Source organism: Eriocheir sinensis, chromosome 55 (genome assembly GCF_024679095.1).
Source record: "Eriocheir sinensis breed Jianghai 21 chromosome 55, ASM2467909v1, whole genome shotgun sequence".
NCBI lineage: Eukaryota > Metazoa > Arthropoda > Malacostraca > Decapoda > Varunidae > Eriocheir > Eriocheir sinensis.
The window spans coordinates 3,801,928-3,825,916 of NC_066563.1; the positions used below are offsets into that span (position 1 = coordinate 3,801,928).

At 39.4% G+C, this 23,989-nt stretch overlaps 1 protein-coding gene across 3 annotated transcripts in view; it reads left to right on the top strand.

The window, feature by feature from the left end:
- LOC126983915 (ADP-ribosylation factor 6) overlaps positions 1 to 19,404 on the top strand; it is a 41,124-nt gene extending 21,720 nt beyond the window's left edge. For all 3 annotated transcript variants that reach the window (XM_050837128.1, XM_050837130.1, XM_050837129.1), the window contains exons 2-4: positions 2,324 to 2,520; positions 3,783 to 3,981; positions 6,059 to 19,404. In XM_050837128.1, the coding sequence (XP_050693085.1) occupies positions 2,335 to 2,520; positions 3,783 to 3,981; positions 6,059 to 6,201 (528 nt within the window). In that variant the 5' untranslated portion in view covers positions 2,324 to 2,334 and the 3' untranslated portion in view covers positions 6,202 to 19,404. The remainder of the gene's footprint in view (positions 1 to 2,323; positions 2,521 to 3,782; positions 3,982 to 6,058) is intronic.
- Positions 19,405 to 23,989: the final 4,585 nt, after the last annotated feature.

Below are 23,989 nucleotides of genomic sequence, written 5' to 3' on the forward strand. Positions count from 1 at the left end.
CGTTCACTTTCTTTATATGATTTTTTTTTTTGTTAATCATTTGTTATTCTCTCTCTCTCTCTCTCTCTCTCTCTCTCTCTCTCTCTGTATCTATCTATCTATGTGTGTGTGCGTGTGTGTGTGCGCGACATGTGTTGTTGTTGTTGTTTTTGACAGTCGGAAGTCATATGTTAGTCACGTGTGTGTGTGTGTGTGTGTGTGTGTGTGTGTGTGTGTGTAGGAGGGTGACGTAAATCTTCGAACAGGCTGCTTCCTCCTCCTCCTCCTCCCCCTTCCTCCTCCTCCCCCTCCCTCCTCCTCCTCCTCCCCTTCCTCCTCCTCTTCGTTTTCTTCTACTTCCTCCTCCTCTTCCTCTTTTTCCTTTATTCTTTTATATTCTTTTATTTTTCTTCTCTTCCTCCTCTTCTTTCCCTCTCCTTCTTCCTTTTTTTCTTCTTCCTCTTCATCTTCTTTCTCCACCTCCTCTTGCTCTAATAGGCGAGATAACACAAGATTCTTAAGCCTAACTGATTTGATAACAGGCAGGTGTGAGAGAGAGAGAGAGAGAGAGAGAGAGAGAGAGAGAGAGAGAGAGAGAGAGAGAGAGAGAGAGAGAGAGAGAGAGAGAGAGAATATGGATTGTTCTTGTTCCTTTTCTCATTATTTTCCTTTTACCTCTTCGTATTCCTTCGCCTCCTCCTCCTCCTCCTCCTCCTCCTCCTCCTCCTCGTGTTACAACTCATTCTACGTCAGGAAGAGGAGGAGGAGGAGGAGGAGGGAGGTCTAATTGTTCTCATTGTACTTTAAGTTGGTAGCTTATTAGTACTCTCTCTCTCTCTCTCTCTCTCTCTCTCTCTCGATTAACCCGCTTAGAAAAGATAAGAAGCGTGTAGTTGAGAGAGAGAGAGAGAGAGAGAGAGAGAGAGAGAGCGTGTCCAACATATGGCTTCGTGTTAAGTCTTCTCTCTCTCTCTCTCTCTCTCTCTCTCTCTCTCTCTCTCTTTTTCGAAGGAGGATGAAGAGGAAGAAGAAGAGGAGGAGGAGGAGGTTCTGATGGAGAGGAGGAAGAGGATAGAGTGGAGAGGAAGTTGCTGTTTCGAGAGAGAGAGAGAGAGAGAGAGAGAGAGAGAGAGAGAGAGAGAGAGAGAGAGAGAGAGAGAGAGAGAGAGAGAGAGAGACTTATGTGACAGATAAAAGGTAGAGGAGAGTGCAACAGAGAGAAAGGGAGGGAAGGAATGGAGGTAAGGAGGGAGGGGAGGAAGGAAAGGAGGGGTGGAGGAAAGATTATATGACATTGGAGGGAAGGAGGGAGGAGGAGGAAGTGATGTCATGTTACCTGGTTGAGAGAGAGAGAGAGAGAGAGAGAGAGAGAGAGAGAGAGAGAGAGAGAGAGAGAGAGAGAGAGAGAGAGAGAGAGGTTATGCGATTAGATTTAGAGATAGAGAGAGGGAGGGTGGAGCATTGTGTGTATGGAGGAGAGAGAGAGAGAGAGAGAGAGAGAGAGAGAGAGAGAGAGAGAGAGAGAGAGAGAGAGAGAGAGAGAGAGCCCTAACAGACATATATGGATGAATATCTTGCTGTAACCTCCACTAAATTCTGTATCATGTCCCTTATTGAGAGAGAGAGAGAGAGAGAGAGAGAGAGAGAGAGAGAGAGAGAGAGAGAGAGAGAGAGAGAGAGAGAGAGATTGAAATTCAGACCACACAAACCCTAAGGTGGTCTGTCCTAAACCTAAGTGAATTTAAATTAACCAGCTGGCACCAGAACTTTGCATTTCTACTTCAGTAAATGTTAAGTTAAAGGAAATGTCGGTCGAGCTTGTTTTTAAAGGAGTCAATTGTGTTACACTGGACCACTGAGAGCGGGAGCTTATTCCATTCTCGCACAACAACATTGGTGAAGAAAAATTTGTTGCAGTCTGAATTTACTTGTCTACATTTAACCTGGTAGCAGCGAAGGACCAAATTTGTGGCTTTACCGTGTACCAGCGATGAGCCAAATTTCTGCCATGATATAAACCTCCCAAAATAGATGATGCATAAACTGATCACACATGCGTTGATATATATATTATGAAATGGTTTACGTGAGTGATGATTCTTTCTCATTATTTTACTTAGAGGGGCCCTTAACCTAACCTAAGAAACATGACCCTCGCAGCTACCGGGTTAAGTGTTGTGTCATTATTTCTCATTATTTCTCTTCGGTTATAAACAATTTTGGTTTGTCCACATTCATAAGCCATTAAAAATATAAGTAAAACATGTAACTTACCTTCCACATTCCCTTGACCATAAGATAACATAACTGCAATGACTTAACTTTACCTCCCTTATCTTTCCAGGGGCGGGCAGGATGGGGAAGTTACTAAGCAAGATCTTCGGCAACAAGGAGATCAGGATCTTGATGCTGGGGCTGGACGCGGCGGGCAAGACCACCATCCTGTACAAGCTGAAGCTGGGCCACTCCGTCACCACCATACCCACCGTGGGGTTCAACGTGGAGACCGTCGCATACAAGAATGTCAAATTTAACGTCTGGGTGAGTGGGGGAAGCCAGGGCTCAGTAGGGTCCTCTTCTAGCGACTTAGTTTTGTTTTTAACCTGTCCGCTGTGATTGGCACGGATTTGGCTTTCACTGGTAGCCTGGTAACATGTACTCCCAGGTCTTTCTCTGCCTCTGTGGTGGATAGTTAGGTGTTTCTCATGTGGTTTTGGTATGCTGGATATCCCCTCCCAAGGTACAGGACTTTACATTTTTCTTCATTGAATTGTAGCACTCTCTGTTTGTTCCATTCCTGTAGCTTGGTGATGTCTTCTGGTAGGAAATCCACAGTCAAGGGATTAAGGAATATTCTCATGACTATAAAAAAAAGTCTGTTCACTTAAGTCTGACCCAAGCTGACACCATAAACCAAAGTGTGTTTGCAAGCTGAGTGCTGATTGGCTGCTGCTATGGCTTCCAAGCTTTCTTTAACCTCTGTTTGTGTTTATCGCACACATCACTTTCTGCTAATCTGCACTGTGCTTACAAACTCGCTTAGGTTTATGTTGTCAGCTTGGGTCAGACTTAAGTGAACAGACTATAGTAACTTTTCTTTCTCAGTATGATGTAAATTAAGGTTTATTTTTACTTTTCTACTTAGCTAGGTCAAATTTAACGTCTGGGTGAGCAGGGAAAGTCGGTTTTCTTTAAGTTCATTCTTAGTTCCTAGTTCCTTAGTTCTTATTTCTTTCAGTGACTTGTCTTTGTCCTTCCTTTTGATTTTTCTTTTCCTCTATATGTTAATTTAATGTCTTGGCAAGCAGGGAAGGGCAGGGTTCTTTAGGCTCATCCTCCAGTGACTTAGTTTTGTTTATAACCAAGTAGCAGCAGGGATCATGTTTCGTAATGGTCCCTCTAAGCGAGAAAAATTAGAAAAAAATCATCACTCACACAAACCATTTCATAATATATATCAAAGCATTTGTGATCAGTTTATTTATCATCTATTTTGGGGGGGTTAAATCATGGCACAAATTTGGCCCGTTGCTGCTACACAGCAAAGCCACAAATTTGGCCCGTTGATGTTTGCTTAGTTTGCTGCATATTGAGTTTTCTTTTTCCTTTATTCCTTTTCTACTTCTTCCTTTCTTTCTGCTTCTACTTTTCTATCTTTCTTTACCTTTCTACCCTCTATGCTGCAAATTAGGTCATATTTTTACTTTTTTATCTTGTATACTGCAGATTAGCTTTTATTATATACCTTTATTTTATTTTTTACTTTTATTCTTCCTTTTTTTAACATGTTTTCTTTTCTTTAGGACGTGGGCGGCCAGGACAAGATCCGGCCGCTGTGGAGGCACTACTACACAGGCACGCAGGGGCTCATCTTCGTGGTGGACTGCGCCGACCGCGACCGCGTGGACGAGGCGCGGCAAGAGCTGCACCGCATCATCAACGACAGGGAGATGAGGGACGCCATCATCCTGGTCTTCGCCAACAAGCAAGACCTGCCAGATGGTGAGTGGGAGGTGGCTAGGGGCTCCAGCTGGTGTTGGTAGTGATGGGAGTTATAGTGGTAGCAGTAGTAGTAGTAGTGGTCATTGGAGTTGTAGTATTAATAAGGTATAAACAATTGATGTGATTTTAGACCAGTTGTTGACGGACATAATATTTGCCCAAGTCTTTGGTAAGGTCCAGAGTTAGGCTGCCTTCCCCTCCTGCTTTGCCCAGACTCAAAGGGTTGGCAGGATTAAGATCAAATGCTTTCAATCAAGTGATATTATCAAGTTGTAATCACAGGATAAAATAATTAATTGGTCAAGATATTTTTTATCTTACTAGAATAATAATACTATATGATTATTTGAGCAGTGCCTGGCAGGCTTTTTTGTTACTTTTTTGTTTTATTACCCATGAGCTGTCTCCCTTGCTGTAAAACAATAATAATAAAATAAAATAAATAATATAATAATAACAATAATAATAATAATAATAATACACATAGGCTACTAATTTTGTTTTTGTGATGCCTACTGCACTTGTAAGCTCTTTTGAGGGGCTTCATGGACTTCCCAGTGTGTTAGTGGTGCAGGCAAATTTTTATTTATCGTGGCTGTCATGATATATGACTCTCGCTTGGCCCATGCTGCCCCCCGGTGCACCTCTTGACCAAAGTCGCCAATGTATGAGTTGATTGAAGGTCTGGGCAGCATGTGGGTAATCTTCTGCCACTTAGCGATGATTTAAAATTGTCAGCCTCTTGCGATGGAACTTGAACCTGGATCCTCAAAAGCACCATGTCTGCTCACTGACCACTCAGCCACTGCCTCCCCGTATCACCCACTTATCACCATTACCTAAGTTGGAAGAAGAGGTGGAGAAAGGGAGATTTGGTGGTGGAAATAAGAGGTGAAACAGAAAATTGTAGAGAAGAGAATTGCATTTGAACAGACAGTGATCAAGAAGTGAGTTGGATAAAGGAGTGTATAGAGGAAAGACAAAGGAAGCTGATAGGCAAGTGGCAATAGTAACAAAGAAGCAAGCATGAGGAACAATTAGTCAGAACTTGAACAAAACATGGAAGGTGGAAGCTGTTTGGAGTAGCTAAGCAGACGAGAAAAGACAGAAAGGACATACAAGGAGAATAGTATATAACCCGGTAGCAGCGACGGACCAAATTTGTGCCATGATATAAACCCCCAAAAATAGATGATACATAATCTGATAGGCAAGTAGCAATAGTAACAAAGAAACAAGCATGAGGGACAATGAGTCAGAACCTGAACAAAACAGGGAAGGTGGAAGCTGTTCGGAGTAGCTAAGCAGATGAGAAAAGACAAAAAGGACATACAAGGAGAATAGTATATAACCCGGTAGCAGCGACGGACCAAATTTGTGCCATGATATAAACCCCCCAAAATAGATGATACATAATCTGATCACAAATCCTTTGATATGTATTATGAAATGGTTTGTGTGAGGGGTGATTTTTTCTCATTTTTCTCGCTTAGAGGGACCATTAAGAAACTTGATCCCCACAGCTACCAGGTTAAAGGATGAAAATAAAATAATTGAGGCAGATGTCCAGAGTACCAAAGCAGATGAGACAAGACAGAAAGGACATAGAAGAAGCAAAATATAGAGAGGATGAAACTATATTAACCAAGCTAGTGAAGAGGAAAGGGAGGGAAAGATAGAGAAAATATTTTGAAAGTCTCCTGCATGTAGAAAATAACAATGAACGCTTCTCACTGCAGCCTTATCAATGGAAACAGAGGAGGCTACACTAATTCCATATTACCCCCTGCCATAGCATCCTGTAACCTCTCCTCCTTGCAGCCATAAGCCACATGAGATCCAGGAGAAGCTTGGGCTCTGCAGTGAAGAAAAAACTTAATAAACTGATCTTTCCTTCCCTTCAACAGCCTTTACTATCCTTCTCTCCTCCAAACCTTTTCCTCCTCCCTGCTTCCATGTTTCTGTTTCTCCTAATACTCTTCCTTGATAATGATCCTTCCGTCCCTGCCAGAGCCTCCACAAACCTTTTTCCTTCTGTTTCCGTCTCCTTTCCACTATCTTCCTCTCCTTCTTGCAGCCATGAAGCCACACGAGATCCAGGAGAAGCTCGGGCTCACCAGGATCAGGGACCGCAACTGGTACGTCCAACCGTGCTGCGCCACTACCGGGGACGGGCTGTACGAGGGCCTCACGTGGCTCACCAGCAACCACAAGTCGTGATGACCGGGCCGCGCGCCTCCCGCCACCACCACCACCGCCACACCCGCGCCTCACCACCCCCACACACCTCCCGCTACGCCTCCATCATCTCCTCCGCCGCAGCCAGCGTTGTCGTAAGTCACTGACCTCCCTCGGACAACAACAGGATAGAAAAGAAGCCTAGCCTGAGTTGGTACCACTGTTTGCGCTATGTTTGCGGATAAGGTTGCGAGTTGGCACTGCTGCTTGTTCCTCCGTGCCCCCAGAAAAGAGGTTGCAAGAGTTGGTACCACTGTTTGCGCCCTGTTCCCAGATAAGGATTCAAGTTGGTACCACTGTTTGTTCCTCACGTCCCCAGAAAAAAAGGTTGCAGGAGTTGGTACCGCTGTTTGCGCTTTTGTTCCCGGATAAGGATGTGAATTGGTACCGCTGCTTGTCGCTCTCTGTCACTGGAAAAGGCTACAAGAGTTGGTACCACTGTTTGTAGGAGTTGGTACCACTGCTTGTTCTGCTACACTCTCTGTCCCTAGAAAAACAAAGCTACAAGAGTTGGTACCACTGCAAGGCTACAAGAATTGGTACCACTGCTTGCCCCCCACCCTGCCCTGTTCCCATTCCCAGTTCTAAGGTTGTTTGCGTTTTTTTATTTATTTATTTTTTTTTTTCTGCCGAGGGTCGGAGAGGTTGTTCGTGTTGGAGGTGGGCGGACACTCTCAACTCAGGTCACCACCACCACCATCACCACCACTGCTGCCTCTTGTCCCAGTCTGGGCAGTGTGTTAGTGTGTTCGTGCGTTAGTCGGTGGTCCGCAGGAGAGAGAGAGAGAGAGAGAGAGAGAGAAAGAGAGACGCACAAAGGACGTTCAGTGTGGCGTGGCTGTCGAGTGAGGTCAGGTCAGGTCAAGGGAGGTCAGGTCGGGAGTGTGTATAGGCACTGATTACGTATGCGTGTGTGTATGTGTGTGTGCGTGCGTATGTGCGTAAGCTGATCCCGTATGGTTCCCGAGTTGGTTCCGTATGAGTCGCGTTGGTGAGGGACACGCAACCTTTAAATATATACATAAATATTAATGTATATATAGACAGTATATATTTTTTTTATCTCTGTTCTTTCTGAGTATTAAGTTTTCCCCCGAACAAGACTGCCAAATGGTTAGTAAATGATCTCTCCCGCATATTGTCCTGCACAGAAAAAGCTTTGCCTTCAGTGGGTTATCATTATTTTCACCTTTTTTGTGTATATTGTAGCTTGTTATGGAGATTGGTGGACTTGTAATGCATAAAATAGATCAAAAGTAAACAAGTGGATGAAGTTGATAATAATAAGTAGCAGCCGTCGCTCGGAAAACGAATCAAACGCAACGGAAACTCTCATCGGTTATTTAAGTAAGAAAAAAGTTGTACGCCGAGAGAGTTGTCGGCGTTTATGATCACTGCTCTTGTGTTGACGGCTGCCGTATTGTGGTCAGTCCTCCTGGTCTAGGGCTGAAGAAAATATTGAGTGTTATAATCTGAAGCTGAAGAAAATGTAAATATAATCTGTTCTGGCTAAATCTTGAGTGTTAACAGCTGTCCTCCTCTTCCTTATTGGCTGAAGAAAATGTAAATATAATCTGTTCTGGCTAAATCATGTGTGTTACCAGCTTTCCTTCTCCTCCTCACTGACTGAATGTTATAATCTGTTCTGGCAAAATCATGTGAGTTACCAGCTTTTCTTCTCCTCCTCATTTACTGAAAAATATATTAGCTGAGTGATATAATCTGTTCTGGCTAAATCTTGAGTGTTACCAGCTGTTCTCCACTCCGTAACTGTCTGAAAAACAATAATTGAATGATATAATCTGTTCTGGCTAAATCTTGAGTGTTACCAGCTGTTCTCCACTCCGTAACTGTCTGAAAAACAATAATTGAATGATATAATCTGTTCTGGCTAAATCTTGAGTGTTACCAGCTTTCCTTCTCCTCCTCACTGACTGAATGTTATAATCTGTTCTGGCAAAATCATGTGTGTTACCAGCTTTTCTTCTCCTCATTTACCGAAAAATATATTAACTGAGTGATATAATCTGTTCTGGCTAAATCTTGAGTGTTAGCAGCTGTTCTCCACTCCGTAACTGTCTGAAAAACATAATAATTGAATGATATAATCTGTTCTGGCTAAATCTTGAGTGTTACCAGCTGGTTGAAAAACATAATAATTGAATGATATAATCTGTTCTGGCTAACTATTGAATGTTATCAGCTGTTCTTTCCTAGCTGGTTGAAAAACGATAATTGAATGGCATTATCTATTCTGGCTAAATCATGAGTTTTACCAGTTCTCTGCTAATTGGCTGAAAAAAATGTTATCAGCTGTTCTCCTTATGCTGAAGGGCTGAAAAAATGATTGGTTGAGTGCTATAATCTGTTTTGGCTGAATCATGAAACTAAAGGATTAAGATAGTATATGATTTAGCTGGTGGGGGAAGGAGAATTCAAGGCTTGTACAAACTCTGGGCAGCGTTGAGAGGTGTGAAAAAAGAACCTTAAATACAGTGACCAACCATGAAAAGACTCTACACAGCTGTTAAATATATGGGTACACTTTCAGACCAGGAAAAGACTACACAGCTGTTAAATATATGGGTACACTTTCAGACCAGGAAAAGACTACACAGCTGTTAAATATATGGGTACACTTTCAGACCAGGAAAAGACTACACAGCTGTTGAATATATGGGTACACTTTCAGACCAGGAGAAGACTACACAGCTGTTAAATATATGGGTACACTTTCAGACCAGGAAAAGACTACACAGCTGTTAAATATATGGGTACACTGTCAGACCCATAAAAGGAGTACAGTTCAAGAGTAAGGACCTTGAATATAATGACCAAATAGGAAAAGAAAGCGGCTCATTTCACTTGACAAGCAGATTAATGAAGCAAAAAAGGACCTTGAACCAGCATTGCCAGATTATCTTACTCCAAGCATTGTATTTTTCAGTTTCTGGCCCCACAACTAATGCGAAAAAATAGAAACACATCAGTAATTAATCATTTTGACGGTAACTATTAATCAATCTAGCTATTGGGGTGGAGGAGACAATTTTGGGGTCGGAAATCCGTAAATGTAATAGGCTGAGGACGACAATCTGGCAACACTTCCTTGAACATAAGAACTACACAGCTGTTAGAATAAAAATATGGGCACAGTTACAGACTCTTAAAAGTGGTTCATTTCACTTGACGGACAGATTAATGAAGCTAAGAAGGACCTCGAACATAAGAACCAACTAAGAAAAGACTTAAATAAATGGGTTCACTGATTGACCTATAAAAGTGGTTCAGTTCACTTGACGGACAGATTAATGAAGCCAAGAAGGACCTTGAACATAAGAACCAACTAGGAAAAGACTTAAATAAATGGGTACACTGACTGACCCATGAAAGTGGTTCAGTTCACTTGACGGACAGATTAATGAAGCTAAGAATGACCTTGAACATAGGAACCGACTAGGAAAAGACTTAAATAAATGGGTACACTAATTGACCTATAAAAGTGGATCAGTTCACTTGACGAGCAGATTAATGCAGCCAAGAATGACCTCAAACATAAGAACCAACTAGGAAAAGACTTAAATAAATGGGTACACTAATTGACCTATAAAAGTGGATCAGTTCACTTGACGAGCAGATTAATGCAGCCAAGAATGACCTCAAACATAAGAACCAACTAGGAAAAGACTTAAATAAATGGGTTCACTAATTGACCTATAAAAGTGGATCAGTTCACTTGACGGGCAGATTAACGAAACAAAAAGTACCTTGAACATAAAAACTAGCCAAGAAGAGACTCTACACAGTTGTTAAAGTTAAAATTGCTACAGGAACAGTTCCATAAAAGTGGCTCAGTTCACTTGACATACACAGATTCACATAACCTTCCCTGATGCAACACTTAACCCAGACAACACAAACCGAGTCACTTAACCGTTGCAACTTAAGTGACGACCTGTTGAGAGGGGTGACTTTTGACCCTCTGTACTGAAGGGCTTGTCTATGTGTGTGTGTGTGTGTGTGTGTGTGTGGATGTATGTATGTGTGTGAGACTAAGGGAAGGGGTGGGTTTGGGCTGTCCGACAAAATAGCGCTATACTCATATTGACATGTAGCGCCCTAAGTAAAGACCGAGACCAAGGCTTATACAGACCTGAAATGGACTCTATGATACCCCCCTTTGCCCTCCCTCCCTTCCCCACACACACCAAACCAAAGCCCGTATTCTTAAACGTAGTATCGACACCTCGGTTGGCCTATTCGGAAGGCCTCTCGTAGTAGAAGTTGCTGGAATTTTCATGGACTGTTTCGTGACCCTAGTGGTAGTTTGACATGGCTTCTGCATCTTGAATGGAAAAAACACTCATGAAAACCTGGTTAATTTTCTCTATGGCCTTGGGGAATATTCGTAATGGGAGCCTGAGACGTTTAAGAAGACATAGATACAGTGATATGCTGGTGATAGTACGACTTCTATGCCATGAGTGGGAAAATCACGTCCCATGAAAACCTGGTTAATCTCTGTGGCCCCGGAAATAGTCATAATGTGAGCCAGAGATGTTTAAGAATACAGAGATAGAATGATGCCGGGGATTGTTTTACGCAACTTTTACGCCATGAACGGAAAAAATCACCCATGAAAACCCTGTTAATCTTCTTCTCTGTGGCCTCGGGAAATGATCGTAGTAATGGGACCCGCCCAAAATGTTTAAGAATACAAGCTTTTTCTGCCCCTGCTACCCCCCCACAAACACACACACACACACACACACACCACACTAAGGTCGGCCCTGCAGTTTGTTATCAATGTTGTTCGTGTTTCACTGGTTCTCCACGCGCACAAAGTCACACAGAGCAGGTCCGCTCCGAGCACTGTACCCGTACCCTAACTAACTATTATAGCATTGCCTGTATATAGCGCCTTGTGATCCCCCCCTCCTGGTGCTCTCCCTCCCCCTCCTCTTCTTACTCCTCCTTCTCCACCTCCTCCATTTCTTTCCATTTGTTTTCTTTTTCATTTCCTTCTTTTCTTTTCATTTTTCATTCCCTGTCTCTACCTTTATCCTGTTTTTTTAGCTGTTTCCTTTTCTTCCTCCTCCTTTTCTTCTTCCTCCTCCTCCTCCTCCTCCTCCCGCCCCTTGCTCAACACATCAATGCTATTAGTTTTCCTTTTCTCTCTATTTTTCTATTCTGTTTTTCTGCATTTTTTCCTTTCTTTCCTTGTTTTTCCCTTTTTCCCCTTGCCTTCCATTTCCATTTTTCATCTCCTTCTCTTCCTTTTCATTCTTCATTCCTTTCTTTCCCTTTCATCCTGTTTTTCTTTATCCTCTTTACTTCTTTCTATGTTTTTTCCCTTCTTTCTTTTTCTTTTGCCTCCTATTCTTCCCTTCTGTTCTATTTTTCATTCCCTCTCTCTCTCTCTCTCTCTCTCTCTCTCTCTCTCTCTCTCTCTCTCTCTCTCTCTCTCTCTTTCTCCTTTATCCTTTTGCCTCTTCTTCTTCTTCCTCTTCCTCTTCTTCAAGGTCTCAGGAGCACTTAACATTTTCCATTGTTAGTGTGTGTGTGTGTGTGTGTGTGTGTGTGTGAGGGAGGGAGGGAGAACATTGCTATGCTAATTTATTTATATATAGATTTTTTTTTTTTTCTTTCTGGGTTATCTCTTTCTGTTTTAATAATTATAATATCATCCATTCCTTTATACTGATTAACATGTGTATTTTTTCAGTTCCTATTCTCTCTCTCTCTCTCTCTCTCTCTCTCTCTCTCTCTCTCTCTCTCTCTCTCTCTCTCTCTTTCTTTCTCTCTATCTCTCTCATTGATATTTTCAGTTCCCAGTCCCTCCCTCTCTCTCTCTCTCTCCTTCTGTCTCTCTCATCATATGTAAATAGCAAGATTCTGCAAAGCTCTCATGCCAAAACTGCTTTCCTTGTGTGTGTGTGTGTGTGTGTGTGTGTGTGTGTGTGTGTGTGTGCGTGGATGTGCGTTGACTAGAGAAAAAAGTTATCAGCAGTTTGAAGATTACTCCGATTTTTTGTTACTTTTCGTACATAATTTTTTGTTTTAATATCTTGTTTTTAATGTCGTCCACAATTGTTCTTTTTTTTCTGCTGATGATGCTGATTATGCTGTTGCCAGTGCTAAGCTTGTGTGTGTGTGCATGTGTGTGTGTTGTAACTTGCCAGAAACTTGGGTAGAGAGAGAGAGAGAGAGAGAGAGAGAGAGAGGCTGCACACATTACATTAGGTCAGGTCATAGGTGGGTGTTTGTATACATAGACAGACAGAGATGAAGGAAGAAAGTATGGCGTATATAAATATATGTATAGGTATTAAGTAAGAAAGAACAGTTGCTTGGTTGGCAGTGCTGTACATAGTCTAAGAGAGAGAGAGAGAGAGAAAGGAAGGAAAATTATAAGCAAAACTGATTACGTATTTCCTTTATTTTCCTATTTATGCTCTTGAATTTAGTAGGACATTATTTCCCATCCTAATCTTCTTATTTTTAGGCTGGATATGTAACGGAACACTTAGAGATGGAGACAGACACGTTGACTTAGAATGAGAGAGAGAGAAGAGAGAAGAGAGAAGAGAGAGAGAGAGAGAGAGAGAGATTGGGTCCTATTCTTAAACACACACACCACATAGACATGAAGACAGACACATTGATTTAGCATGAGAGAGAGAGAGAGAGAGAGATCGGGTCCTATTCTAAAACACACACATAGAAGATAGAGGTTGATTCTGGCTATCCGCTTGTGCTTGCCAATCTGTATGTATGATTCTGTTCGGTTCTCATGCCCTTTATTTTTGTGTGCGTGTGAATATAATAGTGAATGGTTGTGGTTTGTTTTGGTTTGGTCATGGCTTGGCTTGTCTTGTCCAAATGTTATCACGGGAAATATTTTAAAAGTTTTCCCTCGCAAAAAAATAAATTAAAAAGAAAATGCAAGAATGACGTTTAAATATAACTCAGTAAAGACACGCCCAGTTCCTGTTTGTTATTATTCACTGTCTTCCTCCTCCTCCTCCTCCTCCTCCTCCTCCTCTTCCAATGTGAGTGTGGTCAAGAGTTCAGTCTATGTGTATGTGTGTATGTTTGTGTGATGTGTTAACCAGTGTTGGAACCCTTCGAGAGAGAGAGAACATTTTTTTAAAGTATTGCTGCAGCGATGTTATTTGTCCAAAGTGTTAAATCTTAAAATGCCGAGGTGCAGTCAATGTTTATGAGTAAATTTTCATATAAATCTGGTTCACTAAATGTTTATGGAAAAAAATGGATATTCGCTTTATTAAATGTATGAAAAAATGCCTTCCAAGTTCATTAAATGTTTATTAAAAGAAATTTGCATATATGGTTCTTTAAATGCTTATAAAATTTTGCATGTCTGATTCATTGGATGTTTATAAAAAAAATTGCATATATCTGGTTCAGTAAATGTCTATAGAAAAAAAAGAATGGATATTTGGTTCTTTATATGCTTATAAAAATTAGCATATATCTGATGCATTGAATGTTTATAGGCGTTCTTCTATTTTTCTTATTATCATGTAACGTCCTTTGTTTTCCCTCAAAGGCTTTATTCTGCAAGACTTACCCTCACAAGGCCCCGATCTGCATCCCCTACACTTGTTTTGACATACCTGTGTTCCGTCAATGCTCGTAATGGTCCAATACAGTATTGCAGAGTATACGTGAAGGGTTAAGTTTAATGTCCTTTTTTTCCCTTGGAGGCTTATTTTGCAAGACTTACCCTCACCAAGGCCCTGATCTGCATCCCCTGCACTTGTTTTGACATACCTGCGTTCCGTCAGCAATCATAATGGTCTAACACAGTATTGCAGAGTATACGTGAAGGGTTAAGTTTAATGTCCTTTTTTTCCCTCGGAGGCTTATTCTGCAAGACTTACCCTCACCAAAGCCCCAATCTGCATCCCCTGCACTTGTTTTGACGTGCGTGTTCCGTCAGCGCTCTTAATGGTCCAACACAGTATTGCAGAGTATACGTGAAAGGTCGAGTGTGTTGCTGGTAATTCTGGAATGACAACACATCTATGCGTCCATTTTTCCTTTGTTTTGTGAGTGTTGCTTTAGATTCCACTGCAATTCTCATCATTTTGTATCGATTTCTTTCTTTATTTATTTGCTCTTCGGATTACAGAAAGCTCGTAGGGAAAGAGAGAAGGTTTGAACACGTAATTTCCCCATAAAAAAAAAAACTATAATCTATGTCCTTTTCAATGTATTTCTTTATTCACTCTTTGGATATTCACTTTCATTACAAAAGTCCATAGCCATCACACTAGACAGAGTGAAAGCGTGAGAGAGAGAGAGAGAGAGAGAGAGAGAGAGAGAGAGAGAGAAAGGTTAGAACACTTAATTTCACTTTAAAAAAAACTCTATAGCCCTTGTCCGATGTAGGGATTTATTTATTTACTTACACATTTTTTTTTTCACTTGCATTACGAAAAGTCCCGTTGTCCATCGCAAGAGGAGGTCCGAACACTCACCTCCCTATAAAAATCACTGTAATCTATGTCCTTTTTCTATGTGTTTATTTATTTATTTACTCTTCGTATATTTACTTGAGTTACAAAAGTCCCATTATCCATCGCAAGAGGAGGTCCGAACACTCACTCACTGCCTGTCTGTCCATTCCGAAGGTGCTCATTGGGGAAGCTGCTGTGCTACCCCCCAGACAGTCTTGTATAGCCCCCCTGTAGTGAAGGTTAGCAGGGGAACACACACACATGCACCCCTGCCCTGCCAGTCCCCTTTATCTTGTAGCGAGTAAAGGAAATGATGTTAGAGTGTGTGTTAGTATATTAGACTTTGGTAGAGGAATATGCAAGCTCTCCCCTGCCATTTATCTTTGTTCTGTAGTGAGTGAAAAAGAAAGGAAGAATAGTTTAATGAAAAATGGAAAAAGGAAGTAAAAATAAGGGAGTTAGAGAGTGTTAGAAGACTTCGGTAGAGGAATATGCAAGCTCTCCCCTGCCGTTTATCTTTGTTCTGTAGTGAGTGAAAAAGAAAGGAAGAATTGTATGATGAAAAATGGAAAAAGGAAGTAAAAATAAAGGAGTTAGAGAGTGTTAGAAGACTTCGGTAGAGGAATATGCAAGCTCTCCCCTGCTGTTTCCCTTTGTTGTATTTTGAAAGAAAGAAAAGCTGAATGAAAAATGGAAGAGAAGCAATAATAAAGGAGAAAAAGTAATAGAAATGTAGTCAAAGAGTTTGGTAGAGGAATATGCAAACGCTCCCTCCTGCCATCTTTCTTTGTCCCATAGTGAATGAAAGGAGAAAGACTGAAAAAATTGAAAAGAAAAATAGAAGGCTGAAAAAAAGGAAAAGAAAAGCAATAATTAAGGAGAAAGAAAGAAAAAGAAATATACATGAGGAAAAGAAGAAAAATAAATAGATATAGGGGGAGTGAGAGAAATGAAGGGATAGAACGGAGAAATAGAATAGATTATAAAAAAAGGAAAAGAAAAAAGAAAATATAACAAATGAACACACACACAAGTACCCTTTCAAATCCCTCTTTTTTTGTCCCTAGGGAAAGAAGAAAATAAATAAAATAAAAAAGTGAAGGCAGATTGGAAACTATCGAAAGGAGTTAGAGCTTATCGGAAACTAAAGAAAAAGAATAAATTGTAGAAATAAACAGAAAGAAAGGAAAGAAAGACAAAATGTGCGATGAATGAAATGCTATAATAAAATGTAAGAGTGCAAGAGGAAAGAGTAGGAGTAAGAAAGATTGCAAGAGGATTGATTAAGTTATATGAATATGCAGGAGAAAGAGAGAGGAAGAAGACTCGAGAATACATTACCAGCGTTGAATGAAAGAGAAATTTGCAGGATGTTGAATATTACTACAAGGAGTCTGTTGAAGAGAGTGAAAGAAGACTCGAGAATGCATTACCAGCGTTGAATGAAAGAAACTTGCAGGATGTTGAATATTACTACAAGGAGTCTGTTGAAGAGAGTGAGAGGAAGAAGACTTAATGCATTACCAGCGTTGAATGAAAGAGAAATTTGCAGGATGTTGAATATTACTACAAGGAGTCTGTTGAAGAGAGTGAAAGAAGACTCGAGAATGCATTACCAGCGTTGAATGAAAGAAATTTGCAGGATGTTGAATATTACTACAAGGAGTCTGTTGAAGAGAGTGAAAGAAGACTCGAGAATGAATTTACCAGCGTTGAATGAAAGAAACTTGCAGGATGTTAAATGTTACTACAAGGTTATAGAAAGTTGAGTGAGCGGTTGCTGCAGACGCCAGTGAAAGTTAGCTAAGAGAGAAAAAAATAGAGAGGTTATAGAAAGTTTGTGAATAATACATCCTGATGGTGAGCTACAGAAACACAAAGAACAACAACAGAGAAGGAACTGATTAAAAAAATGAAGACAAATGTTAAAAGAAAAAGAAAGAATAAGGATGAACTAAAATGATCCCTATTATCATATAGAGAAAAAAGGAACTGAAAAGGGAGATAAACACAAGAACTACAAAGAAAATAAGAAAAATAGAACTGATAAAAAATGAAGACAAATATTAAAAGAAAAAGAAAGAATAAGGATGAACTAAAATGATCCCTATTATCATATAGAGAAAAAGGGAACTGAAAAGGGAGATAAACAAAAGAACTACAAAGAAAACAATAAAAATGGAACTGAAAAAAAATTAAGGCATATTAGATAAAAAGGATGGAAGAATAAGAATGCACTAAAACGTTCCCTAATACAGTCATACCTCGGTTTACAAGTTTAATTCGTTCCAGAATTTTCCTTGCAAACAAAAAGCTCGTAAACCAAAATTAATGCACACTGTAGCGCTGAAAACACAAAGATTGCACACCAGAGCACAAACATAAGCGGACACGAGTGCGTGGGTGCTACCTCTGCGAATGTACAACACGGACGGAGACTCCATTCCCCATTGTTTTCCGCTCTGAGCACTCTCGTCTTGCGGCAAATGAAGGGAACTCACACTCGCGTCTTCAGCTTGTACAAACAGGATGCTCGTAAACCAAGGCATTGTTAGTGAAATTTTTCTGCTCGTAAATCAAAACGCTCGTAAAGTAAGGCACTTGTAAACCGAGGTATTACTGTATAGAAAATAAAAGTCATACAGCTCAAAAAGTATAATTCCAGTTTGCAAGAGAGATAGAAAGAAAGCATGCATGGGAGCTTAACATAGAGACACCATACACATTGCAGGTTCTTATTCATATCAACCATAGACGAATAGAAGCGATAGAAGACTCAAGTTGTAATAGACAGGAGACTATACAAACTGGTGCACATCCCCCCCTCACATCACCCCCTTGCTGTTTAGAAGGTAGAAGCAAAAAATTATTAAAGAGAAAATGCAAGAATGACGTTTAAATATAAGTTAGTAAAGGCACTCCCAGTTCCTGTTTGTTAACATTCACTGGCTTCCTCCTCCTCCTCCTCCTCCTCCTCCAATGTAAGTGTGGTTAAGAATATGTTTTTTGTGTGTGTGTACGTGTGTTTGTGTGATGTGTTAACCAGTGTTGGAACCCTTCGAAATAGAGAGAATTCAGTTTTGGGTTTGACGTAGAAAGGATCGAGACTTCTTCTTGGATGTGTGAGAATTGTGCGAAAAAGGAGAGATTAAACTAGACATGGAACTGAACCAACAAATAAAGTGAGACTTGAAACTAGAGGAAGGAATTAAACATAGAAAGAGGAGTTAGAGGTGACTGGAAACTAAAGAAAGGAATTAGAGGATATTGGAAGAAGCTATAGAAAAGGACTTAACTATGCAAATGAACAGAAAAATACAAGTAACAGCTGAGTGAAGATTAAAGAAAGGAAATGCAAGAGCTTACTTGAAACTAAGGAAAGGAATTAAACATAGAAAAAGGATGGTTAGGTGACTGGAAAGAAAAAGGAATTAAATATTGAAATAAACAAAAAAATAAAAGTGACGGCAGATTGGAAACTAAAGAAAGGAATTGAACATAGAAAAAGGAATGTTAGGTGACTGGAAAAAAATAAAGAGAAGAGATTAAACGTGGAAATAAACAAAAAATATGCAAGTGATGGCAGATTGGAGCTTATCGGAAACTAAAGAAAAATAAATAAATTGTACAAATAAACATTAAAAAAGAGAAAGTAAGAGCAAATTCAACACTAGAGAAAGGAAATGGAATATGCAAATAAACACACACACAAAAAAAGTGAAAACGGACTGAAAATGAAGATTGAAAAAAGTAAAACTGAGGATGGAAATAAATGACAATAACTGGATATGAAAACCAACGTTGCCAGATTGTCATACTCAGCTTCTCATACATACAAATTTACGACCCAAAACATGTCTCCTACACCCCAGAAACAAGCTTCACATATAGGCATCGTTAACCCGGTAGCAGCGATGGGCCAAATTTGTGGCTTTACCATGTACCAGCGACAGGCCAAATTTTTGCAATGATATAGCCTAGACCCCCAAAAATAAATGATGCATAAACTGATCACAAATGCTTTGATATATATTATGAAATGGTTTGCATGAGTGATGATTTTTTTCACATTTTTCTCGCTTAGAGGGGCCTTTAAGAAACATGATCCCCGCAGCTACTGGGTTGAAATGGTTAATTAGTGATGTCTTTCTGCAGTGGTTATCGGCGTCAAAACCCGCCGGTGAGTACAGTAATATGGCAACGGTGATGAAAACTGTGTGAAAAGAAATATTAAAATTGAAAAGGAATGAGAAGAGTTTTGAACCTAAAGAATCGGAACCAAAAATGCAACTTTACAGGATACGAAAATAATACGAAAGGAAATATTTTTAATCAGATTAGGAACGGAAAACAAATCGAAAGATACTGAAGAATATTAACATGCAAAAAAATGTATATGTATCCGAAACTATGAGACGGGACTATGAGAACTATAACGATTATATATAATGAGGAGATTGTGTATGTGAATGTGCAAATGTATGAATGAGAAGCCATGTTGATTGTACTATATGATAATGATGATTGTATATGATGATGGTGATGTTGAAGATGTTTGGAAAAGTGAGAGAAGGAGGAAAAAGAAAGAAATTACAGGAAGAGAGAGAAAAATAGACTAAGTTGATTGTATATTTTGACGATGTTGATTGTAAATGTTGATGTTGAAGATGTTTGGAAAGGGAAGGAACGAAGGAAGGAAGGAAGAGAGAAATAAATAGATTAATGCACTTTTGTAAATGATGTAAATGTTGATGATTTTTAAGAAGTTCGGAGAGGGAAGGAAGAAAAATAAATAAATAAATAAAATGAAGAGAAAAAAGGGAAGGAAGGAAGGAAGGAAAAAAATAAATAAAAGGAAGGAATAAATAAATAAACTAAGGCACCTTTGTAAATGATGTAAATGTTGATGATGTTGAAGATGTTCGGAAAGGGAAGGAAGAAAAATAAATAAATAAATAAAATGAGAAAAAAAGGGAAGGAAGGAAGGAAGAAAGAAAGAGAAGAATCAAATAGAATGAGGAACTTTTCTAAATGATGTAAATGATGTTGAAGATGTTCGGAAAGGGAAGGAAGGAAGGAAGAGAGAAAGACAATAGACTTAAGAAAGAAAGAAAGAAAGAAGAAGAATAGACGAAGGAACTCTTGTAAATGACGTTGATTTTGAAGATGTTCGGAAAGGGAAGAAACAGAGAAAAATAAATGAATAAATAAAAGAAAGAGAGAGAAAGAAAAAAGCCTAAGAAAGCACTCTACAAAACCTCCAAGAAAGACATGTGTTAACTTATACAAAACACACACACTCCCTTTCTCACTGACTACCTTCTTCCCTATGTATTATTTTTCTTTTTTTTTCCATTTATATATTATCTTTTCCATACCCTTTTCCTCCTCTTTATTTTCCCTTCCCTTATTTCTTCCTTTCCCTTTTCCTTCCTTTCTTTTTCTTCTTATTTTCTCATCTTTCCTCCCTTTCTCTTATTTTCCCATATGTATTTCCTTCCTTTTTCCTTCCCTTCCTCCTTTTCCATTCTCTTCCTCTCCCTTTCCCTTCCTTTTCTTATTTTCCTATATTTCCCCCCTTTCTCCCTCCTTTTCTCTACCATGCCTCCTTTTCTCTCCCTTTCCACCCTCCTTTTCTCTCCCTTCTCTCCCTTCCCTCCAATCCTCAGAAGCCGCAGTATGTATGTTCGTATGTTTGTGTGTATGTCCGTGGGTGATTCGTAGGCCGAGAGAGAGAGAGAGAGTTTAAGAATATACATAAAAAAATAGCAGAGTAAGAGTAAATAATAAATAAATAATAATAATAATAAAAATAATCCGCTGTGGGCACTATCTCTCGGTGGATATTTTTTTCCTTCTTTTTTTGGGGTGTAACAAATTTATTTCTATGTCTGTTGTTGTTGGTCGTGTTGTAAATAGCAGCTGTAATTTTTCCTATTTTCTAATTTTTTTTCCTATTTTTTTCTTTTTTGTACATAATTATAACTGATATGATGTCTCGCCCACCTCCTCCTCTTCCTCCTCCTCCTCTTCCTCTTCCTCCTCTTTTTTTTTTCTTCTTATTCCCCTTCCTCAAGATGTAATTTTTTTGTTCGTTCCGTTTGTTTGTTCGTCGGTGTGTGTGTGTGTGTGTGTGTGTGTGATATTGTTGTAAAAGGATTATTACTATGTTCTTTAAAAGCTGTGGTAAGGCTTTTGTTGTCCTGCTAATGTTATGTCATTATCATCACTATTATTGTCATTATTATTATTATTATTACTGTCATTGAAGATTCCCTATTAATTCTTTTCATCATTCTTCTTCTGCTTTTTATTAATGCTGTTGTCATTGTTTTTTATGAGTATTGTGTTTATTATTATTATTGTCTATTGCTGTTCTCATCATTATTATTACTATTGTTACTATTGTCATCCTCATTGTCCTCTAAGTCTGCCTGTGTCGAGTCTTTCAGTATATATGTTTCCTGGAGCGTCTGGTGAGCCATTCTTCATTGTTTACATCCGTGGGGTCAGTTTTTGGCAACCTTGTACCATAGCACACAAGTCTTGTACAGTAAGCAGCCACACATGAAAGTTTCTTACAATATACATATTTAAATAACATACGCTTGACTTATTCATCCCCCCTCATGTCCCATCTAATGTAATGTATTCTTGCGCCTTCCTGGAAATGATATTGTCAAGTGGAAGTGTGAAGCAAATGTCAATACCTGAAAAAATGGAAATGAAAAGTAATGATTGAGGAGAAAGAAAGAAAAACAACACCTGCTGACTTTAACGCCATCCTGGAAATGACATTGATAAGTTTACAAGTGGAAAGCAAGACACCACCTGAAAAAAAAATAGAAAAGAAAGGTAATCATTAAGAAAGAAAGGAAAATAATTGGCTTCACTCGAAAGTTTCTCACAGTATACATCTTTAAATAAGGGGAAGTAATGAGAAGTAAGTAGAAAGCTAGGGTTAATAAGTAAATAAGGGTAACAAGTAGTAAGTAGTAAGGGTAATAAGTAGATAAGGGTAATAAGTAATAAAGGAAATAAATATTGTAAGTAATGAGTGAAGGGAGGTGTGAAAAATAGGGTAATGGCTAAATAATGGATTAAATAATGCTTTAATAAACTAAATAATGTTTTAATTCATCCTGCCACAGACATGATATTCTGCTTTTCGCCTCTAGAAAAAAATAATCGATTACCAAAAAGAATAATGGAGCTGTTTCTTAATTAATTCTGTGATGATAAATTAATGAAAGAGAGATGAATTTATGGTGCTGTGTTTGAGGTAAAGAGGAGCGTTAGAAATACTTATCTTCATATATTAATTACATGTTAAATAATTACTTTCATTTGCAGAGAGAAAGAAAGAAAAATTAAATAATGGAGCTGAGACAGATTTTGAGATACACTTTTGTTATATGTTTTAAGTAAAGAAGAAATTTAAAATGAAGTATTTCCCTTCTTATGTGTTTTATAGATTGAATTATCACACGTTTTTATTTATGGAGAGAGAATTAAGAAGAAAGGAAGGGAAATGACGTAGAAGAGAAAGGAACGAAGGAAGGGAGGGAGGGGAATGAAAGAGATCGAAGAAGAGAAAGAAAGGAAACGAAGGAAAATGAAATAAATTAGGAAGGAAAGAAGGAAAAGAAATGAACTTGAAGAAAGGAAGGGAAATGACATGAGAGAAAGAAAGGAAGGGAGGAAAGGGAATGAAATAGAAGAGAAAGAAAGGAAGGAAAGAGAATGAAGAAGAAAAAAGGAAGGGAAATGACATAGAAGAGAAAGGAAGGAAGGGATCGAGGGAGGGAATGAAATAGACGAGAAAGAAAGAAGGGAAGGAAGAAAGGAAATGAAGGAAAAATAAATCAAATAGGAAGGAAGGAAGAGAGGGGAAGGAAATTGCAGAAAGGAAGGGAGGGAGGGGAAGGAAATAGAAGATAAAGAAAGAGGGAAAATGATATAAAATAAGAAGGAAGGAAGGATGAATAACGAAATACGGAAGGAAAAATAAAAATCTGAATCATATATGAACGTTCCAGTCAGTGATGTTAGCTTGTGTCTCAGTTAAAGAGATTGGTGAGAAAGGGAGGAGCAGATGGGAAAGGAAGAGAAATGGAGGAGGAAAAGAGAAACGGAGAGAAAGAAGGAGAAACGGAGAACTTAATTTTTTCCCCCTTTTTACGCTATCCACGAAGCTGTTACTAGCATGCCTTTCTCTTCGTTAATTAATCACTCAAATTTTATAAGTTGAATGATCACACGTTTTCATTTAGAGCGAGAACAAAAATCTGAAGCACTTGTGAACGCTACAGCCAGTCACGTTTGCTTTTGTAAAAATGGCGGGAAGTGTGTCGATGCGTGGGCCGAAATCCTTGAAAAGCCGTGGATTACCGTGACGTGTGAGCACCGATGAGTGATTAGTTAACAAAAAGCGATGCGGAGTAACGACCTTGCTAGTAACAGCCTCGTGGATAGCGTAGAAAAGGGGAAAAAACAGGTTATTCGTTTCCTCCCTTTCCCTTGCTTTCTCCCTCCTTTTCTCCTCCGTTTTTCTTTCTTTTCCATTTTCTCCTCACTTTTCCTTCCCTTAATTCCTCCCTTGCTCCCTCCTTTTCTCCTCCATTTCTCTTTTTCCATTTTCTCCATTTTCCTTCCCTTAATTCCTCCCTTTCTCTCCCTCCTTTTCTCCATTTCTCTTTCTTTTCCATTTTCTCCTCCCTTTTCCTTCCCTTATTTCCTCCCTTGCTCTCCCTCCTTTTCTCCTCCATTTCTCTTTTCCATTTTCTCCTCCCTTTTCCTTCCCTTATTTCCTCCCTTGCTCTCCCTCCTTTTCTCCTCCATTTCTCTTTTCCATTTCCTCCTCCATTTTCCTTCCCTTATTTCCTCCCTTGCTTTCCATCTTTCCTCCCATAACACACTCTGCGGCCTCTTTGGCTGGCTGGTTAAGGAGTGGCTTTCCCATCTCGCTGGTCTCGGGTTCGATCCCCCGGCGCCCGTCAAACCCTTTCCTTGCCTGGATTAATTTCTCGTGTTTCGTGATACGCAGAGGTCGTGTGGGAGTGTAGTGAAGGGAATTTCGGCCAATATAAATTATGTGGTGGTTACTCCCCGCCAGCGTGTGAGGGAGTGACTACCACATAATATATATATTGCCCGAAATTCCATTCACTACACTGTGACTACACGACCGCACGACCTCTTCATATATTAATTACATGTTAAATAATTGCTTTCATTTGCAGAAAGAAAGAAAAATATAATACTGGAGCTGAGACAGATGTTGA